The sequence below is a fragment of the Lepidothrix coronata genome, unplaced genomic scaffold (genome assembly GCF_001604755.1).
Source record: "Lepidothrix coronata isolate B3197 unplaced genomic scaffold, Lepidothrix_coronata-1.0 Scaffold337, whole genome shotgun sequence".
Classification (NCBI taxonomy): domain Eukaryota; kingdom Metazoa; phylum Chordata; class Aves; order Passeriformes; family Pipridae; genus Lepidothrix; species Lepidothrix coronata.
The window spans coordinates 36,101-43,401 of NW_016690517.1; the positions used below are offsets into that span (position 1 = coordinate 36,101).

At 50.5% G+C, this 7,301-nt stretch overlaps 1 protein-coding gene across 1 annotated transcript; it reads right to left on the reverse strand.

Annotated features, from left to right (window-relative positions):
- Positions 1-3,941: 3,941 nt before the first annotated feature.
- Positions 3,942-6,255, reverse strand: MFSD6L (major facilitator superfamily domain containing 6 like). Its single transcript, XM_017838409.1, is given in 5 exon segments — positions 3,942-4,726; positions 4,729-5,909; positions 5,981-6,060; positions 6,132-6,159; positions 6,162-6,255. Coding segments are annotated over 5 exon segments (1,752 nt in total). The 3' UTR covers positions 3,942-4,357.
- Positions 6,256-7,301: the final 1,046 nt, after the last annotated feature.

A 7,301-nucleotide genomic window follows, 5' to 3' on the forward strand; every position in this document is an offset into this window, starting at 1 on the left:
CTCAAATTTTCAGAACTAAAGTCATGTTAGCAACAACTTCCCTGTCTGCTGTACTGGGGAGGGTCACAATAACTGTTCCTTGATTTCTTCAGGCAAGATTTCTCAATATACCAAAGGTGAAGCAAAGGTTAATTATAAAGGTGCCTCATACCCACCTCTACATTTGGGGTCACAATTTTATGGTCTCAACTGAAGGTAAAAAATGCCCTTGGCCAGAAAAGTCATTTATATGGCAGCAAAACCAGGCAGAAACCACACAGAGCAAAATTTATCTGTTCTCTGAGAAATGTACAGTGTAAATTAGCAGAGACTCTCTTACATTGGCTCCCTCCTGATAAATAGAATCATAAATCAGAGAATGGTTTGGGTCAGAGGGACCTTAAAGCTCATCTCGTTCCACCCCCTGCCATGGGCAGGGACACCTTCCACCAGCCCAGGTTGCTCCAAGCCCCGTCCAACCTGGCCTTGGACACTTCCAGGGATGGGGCAGCCACAGCTTCTCTGGGCAACCTGTGCCAGGGCCTCCCCACCCTCACAGGGAAGAATTCCTTCCTAATACCCCATCTAACCCTACTCTCTGTGAGTTTGAAGCCATTCCCCCTTGTCCTGTCACTCCAGGCCCCTGTAAATAGTCTCTCTCCATCTTTCTTGTAGCTTCTTCAGGTCCTGGAAGGCCACAATGAGGTCACCCCAAAGCTTCTCTTCTCCAGGCTGAACAATCTCAATTCTCTCACCTTTCCTCCCAGCAGAGCTGCTCCATCCCTCTGATCCCCTTGGTGCCTTCTCTGGACTCGTTTCAGCAGCTCCATGTCCCTCCTGTGCTGGGACCTCAACTCTCAAAAACATCACTCCTCTTCTTTTGAAACTACAGCTAAATAGATTTACCTTACATGGACCAAACCTACAATTTTGAGAAACAATTCATTACAAAGACACAAAAACCTCTCTGTGAACACATCTGGGCAGGTTTCACTACAGTCCACAAAGAACCACGCTGTGGTTGCTGGCTGAATCACAGAAATCTTTGGAGAGCCCTGGAAAGGATCTTACCATGCTGATCAGATCCACTAGAAAAATTAACATTTATAGAGTTTTCCCTAATTTCCCATTCTGGGAGTACCACACTCTTTCAGTCAATCACAGATGTGAGATGCACACAGAGAGGAGCTGAAGGAAACATTTGTAATATTCCATCATAAAATAAAGACAGAGTCTGTAATTTTAGTTCCCTTATAATTTGGGAACGAGTTGTTACAAAGCAGGATAAAGATTCAAGGAGTTTCTCAGCTCCTGGGTCTGTTGTATCCTGAAACCACCTGCACAGTAGGTGCAAGTTGTTTCAAGAGGTCTTGGTTATTTTTGGGGAGATGGTGTCTCATCTAATAAAATTGATTTACTCAGCTCCTCTGAAACCTCTCACAAAGGACACATATACTGAGCTATGTCAGATTTAAAATCTAAGAGCTACAAAGACCATCATTGCATGGAACTCGTTCCTCAACACTGACTCCTCTTTGCTTCCTGAGCTCAGTTACATCTAATTGTGTTCAGAGAAGGACACAGCTCCACTTAGACCCTGGACAGACACCAAGGGGGGAAAAATTAGTATTTCTACATATAAGCCTTTAAAATTTGCTCAAAGTAGGCAAAGAGTAAAGTCTTACATGATCTTATAATCCCTTTTATCTTTACAACTGCTGCTTAAGAATAAAAGCTAGAAACAGAAGTTTTTACATTAATTTTTTTTTTGCAAATAGTTGCAAAGTAATGCAAAAATAATCCCTGATGTGGTTGGAAACACATCAAGAGAACCTATTTTCCCTAAAAGCAGTTCGATTCTCCTCCATTAAAATTTTACTCCCAACAGCATTTAATGCCTTGGCACATTCTCACTTCTGCAAGAACAATAAAGCCACGCTCAGAGCTCACACAGAATAATTTAAGTCCACCTCCTTCCTTACCCTTTTGGCTTGGAGGGTCTGTGACCATCAGAGAGGAAGAAATTGAGTCCTCAGTGTTGCAGAGCTCACACACAGAACTGGCTTATAGAAACCTCAGTGGAAAATGATTTAATCAAACTGGTGGTTAAAGCAATTTCTCCAGTGAATGAGCCTCTGCCACATTCATTCCACAGTGGTTTGTAATTCAGGATGCATTTCAAACTGCATAAATATGATTCTCCCCTGAATCAGCATCAAATGTGTTTACTGGATCGATAATTTAAAAAAATAATCTTATTATCCAGTATTATTACACTGAAGTTCAGCCTTGGGCCATACCTTAAATCCTGCCTGTTCACAGCAGCGGTGGTTGAGCACACCTACCCAAAAATGAGGTAAAATCCCAGGGGAGATTTTACTGCCAGGCAGCCACCACCCCTCTCCACAGGTGGATTGCACCAGCATCTGCCATTCCAAGGCTTCTCTTTGCAAAGCTGCAATTTCAGCAGCAGATGTTGTGCTGAAGCAGACAAAAAGAGCACAGATCGCCCAGGTAATTGGCTTCAAACGAGGGCAGGCACTTCCAGTTAAAGAAGCAACTGCATTTTAAACCATTCCAGCTATTTCTGTTCCTCTCACAGAAGCACTGATGGCTCTGGGATGTGCTGCTTGCTGGGATGTATCTGACTGCAGTCAGATGCTCTATTAACAACTTTTGTTCCTGAGGTATTATATGATAATAAGGCCGGGATAAATTCTTGACACTCAAATTGCTCTCAACTTGTGTTTGAATTCCTGGGAGAAGATAATATCTTAATAAAAAGTTCCAGCTGTTCTTGGCACGAGGACAATTCTATCTATAGAGCCATTCCAGCAGAGCATTCTGCGTGGCACTGAGGATTTGTGCCAGGAAAAGAGAGAGATAATTACCCTGAAAGCATCTGATGTACAGATAATGTGGAATCGATGCATACAGAGAAAGAGATTATCTCCAAGGCGTGTCTTTTCCTTGTCTCCAACCCCTTCCTGCCGAGCCCAGAACCCAGCAGGGTGACAGATTGCAAGGCCATTTGCATATGACATATTAAATACGCATTTAAATAAATATTCTGCCTTTTGCAGCTGCCTTGTCTCAGGGCTTGTAAACCACTTAGGCAGATGTTATTAAAATCTATCCCTCTGCAAAGGAATGATGCAGCTCCCTGTCCAAGGAAGCACTTCATAAACTGACAGCAGCTTTTGAAGGGACTCTAAGGCTCATTTGAAGTCTGACACAGATCTTTTAATGAGATCAGACTGCTGATTTTTCATTTGTAAGGAAACCTTACCTCCTTAAGAGGTGCTGCAATCCGTGTGCCTTTGAAGGAAAGGCAAGGTAGGTAAGGCAGTGCTGGGAAGAATGGGTTAAAAGAGGAAGACTGGGAGGAGGACTGTAAACAAGTGACTTTGCAGCTGGGAATAACCCAAGCCTGTGATCCTCTGGCATGGACTGAGTGCCTGTTCTCTGCCCTGCACCTGTGCCCAGGTGTTGCTTCAGGGATCCCCCACTTAGCAAGGGAACAGAAATAAATTCATCCCTGTGTGTTTCTCCTGTGGGTTTGTGGGTGTCCAAAGTGACTCCCTGCCTGTGCTGACCCACACGGGCAGCTTGAGGATCCCTCTGGACTTGGCAGGGATAAAGGTGCTGCTCCCAGGAAGGATCACCAGCTTCCACCAGTGCCAAGGCTGAATGGATATTGCCTTCAGTTCATTCCCAGCCCACACAAGTGACACAAGTCACAAGGGCTGGCTGCTTCCTGGTCACCTGGAATGCTGGGTGCCACACCTTCCATAAATCCACACAAAGAACCTCTGCACATGGAGGTTTTTTCCAACAGATTCCAAGCAGACGCACACTTAACCACATACATAAACCACGAAACAGGAGAAGGCAAACAGTCTGCAGCAAACCCTTATTTTACAAATCAAAGCAGAGCAGATGAATCATTTTTTATTCACATCCCTTATAAAGTACAAAGAGTTCACAGACAGAGCACCTTGAGAGAGTTTCATGTACTGGCAGCATGACAATATTTTCCATTTGACTGTGTCACAGAACAGGTCACAGCTTTCACTGACAGCTCTGGGAGCAACAATTCAATTTAGGTTTGCTTTTGGACTAGCAACTTAGCTACATTCATTCCAGCAAATGTATACATGAAATACTTTATTAGGGATTTGGAAGCAAAATCACTATGTTAAAAAGGAAAAATTACTACAAAACACTATATATTAAGAAAATAAGGTTTATAATTTTTTTCAAAATAAAAATCTCTCCTGTCAGATATAGACTGTATATATTCAGCACTTTAGAATTATCAGTAATTTCTGGGCATCACCATCATACCATGTTACCACCCCACAGATTTAAGTACAACTTAGTTGAACCCATGCTGCTGTATCCAATTCCTGTTAAAACTTTCATCCTTCATAGCTTTTACCAGCCAGTCCTTCTCGCTCTCCTCATCAGAGTCACTCGTATCAGCAGCCAGGAGATGAGAATAGTTAATTTTTTTCTGCCATGGCAGCTCAGACGGGACAATGAAGAACACGAAGATCCACAGCGCCAGGCCCGCGCAGCAGACCCTGAACAGCACTGCCAGGCCGAGGTGCTCCACCACAAACCCCCCTGCCAGGCTGCCCACGCTCGCTCCTGCCCCGCAGCACAGACCCCGCAGCACGGCCTGCAGGGACCTCTCGGTGCCTGGCGTGGCAATGTCACCCACTGTCCCCTCCAGGGCCCAGCACAGCAGACGGGGAGCACAGCCCAGGGAGCGCGGAGCAGGGAGTGGCACAGCAGCTGTGCCGCCAGCAGGCCCACACCGACCACGGCCACGCCGCCGCTCCACAGAGCCCTCAGCAGCCTCCCCTTGAAGGGCCAGAGCAGCAGCTCAGCCAGCAGCCCGACGGACACGGAGAGCCCCACGAGGAGCTTGCTGCTGCCTCGGTCCTGCATCTGCCAGAAGAGGAAGTTGTGGCCGGTAGAGCTGGCGGCGCCGGCGAGGAACACGGTGCCAGTGCACAGCAGCGCCAGGGCTTTGGGAAAACCACAGTTGGTTTTCCTGGGAAGGTGGACGGGAAAAAAGGCGCTGACGAGCAGTGAGAGCGTCACCAGGACGGCGTAGCCGTAGAAGTGGATGGCAAGGCAGGAGATGGAACCGCTGAGGAAGCAATTCAGCTGATCCACCAGGACAGCAATGCCACAGGCACCGGCAGCCACGCCCAGGGAACTCCACATCCACAGCCTGCCGGACCTGTCAGTGGCATCCACAAAGTCCAGGTATTCATAGACACCTTCATCCACTGTCCTTTCCAGAGAAGTGCCCAACAGCTCCCAAAGCACAACAGCACCCAGGATCATGAGAAAAATCTGATGCTCTCTGTCCTGCAAGATGTTTTCGGCTGCCTCAAAGTTGACATCTTGAGTGTCTGAGAGGTTTTCAGACATGTACTTAACTGCAACAGTGGGAAGAGTTGTTTTAATCAAAGAAGGCTCATTACTTGCAGCAGCAGAAAGGCTTTCCTCAGCAAGATCAGCTGCAGCAGAACCCACACTGTTCGTTTCCTCTTTGAGTCCAGGGAAGGGAGGTCTGTAGGAAGCCAGCTTTTCTGCTTCTTGTGTCTCCCGATGAATGTCTTCCACAGCAGTTCTCCAGCCAGATGGTCCATCCAAGTAGCCACTTGCCTTTGTACCACCTTCACCAACCCCTCTGCTGTCTTCCTCAAGCGCATCCCTCGTGCCAAATAACCCCTCGGTGCTGGCATCCTGCTCGCTGCCAACACACCACCAGCAGTTGTTCTCACCGTTTCCTTTGACACAGCTCTCGCATTTGCCACGGCGCTGGTGCTCAGCGCTCCGTAGGTGCTTGTCCCGGGGCTGGGCGCCGCGGTTGGCACCACGATGGGCACCGTGGAGGGCAGCGGGCCGGGCTCCGCGGAGGGCACCGCGGCGAGCACCCCGTGCCGGCTGTGGGCACAGCCCGCGGCCCCCGCGGCCCCGCCGGCGGGCGGGATGAGGGTGAGCCCCAGGCTGGCCCCCGCCGAGCCCACCAGCGAGCCCACCAGCAGCAGCCGCCGCTCCCTCGGGCAGCCCAGGGAACAGCCCCGAGAGCCGCCGCCAGGCCCCGCGCCCCGGCCCCGGCGCCCACGAGCGGGGCCGGCAGCCCCAGCAGCCGCAGAACAGCGGCAGGAACGGGGCGGTGCAGGCCTGGCCCCGCAGCAGCCGGGACAGCGCGGCCACGGCCAGGGCTCGGCCCAAGGGCCGCTGCTCGCCCATGGCCCCGCCGCAGGCCCGGCCCGGCCCGGCGGGTCCCCCCGTGCCCGCACCCCCGGCGGGTCCCCCCTGCCCGTCCCTGCGGCTCCCGCCCTGCGCCGTCTGCCGGCCCGGGGGGGAACGGCGGCGAGCGGGCCCTTCCCGCGGGGTGCGGGATCCCAGAGCGGGCCAGGATTTTGGAAAGGGCCGCCGCGTTTCACTGGTCCCGTTGGGAATGATGGAACTCTCCTAAAATTTCAAGCAACGGTAGCGGTCAGCTGCGTTCTTTTTCTTACAGACTCTCGTCGATTTGAGGACATTGAGGGGCTGGAGCGTGTTCAGAGAAGGGCAACGAGGCTGGGGAAGGGTCTGGAGCACAAGTGCTGTGAGGAGCAGCTGAGGGAGCTGGGGGGGCTCAGCCTGGAGAGGAGGAGGCTCAGGGGAGACCTTCTCACTCTCTGCAACTCCCTGACAGGAGGGGGGAGCCGGGGGGGGTCGGGCTCTGCTCCCAGGAACCAGCAGTAGGACAAGAGGGCACAGCCTTGAGCTGCCCCAGGGCAGGTTTAGGTTGGACATGGGGAAGTTCTTCCGAGAGAGAGGGATCAGGCCTTGGAATGGGCTGCCCAGGGAGGGGGTGCAGTCCCCGTCCCTGGAGGGGTTTGAGCAGAGCCTGGATGTGGCATCAGTGCCATGGTCTGGGTGACAAGGTGGGGTTGGGTCATGGGTTGGACTGGATGATCTCAGAGGTCTTTTCCAACCTGGTTGATTCTGTGATCTTTAAACCACCAAAGCTTTGAGTTTTCTGGACTAGCTCTGGTTAGCTTCAATAAACAAAGCTTGAGGGAGTTGAGGATTGAACATCTGGGATCTTAAATTTATGGTCCTTCAAAGACATGTTGGAGTAACCATAAGATACAGAGGAGAATAACAAAGACATTACAGCCTGAAAATGAGAACCTGAATGCGGACCAAAATAGAAAGCAAATTTACATCCTAATCCCGCAGCAAGCACCAAACCCTTTTGGCATCACTCCTGGCTTTCAGCTTCTCTGGAGTGTTCCCAAGGGAGC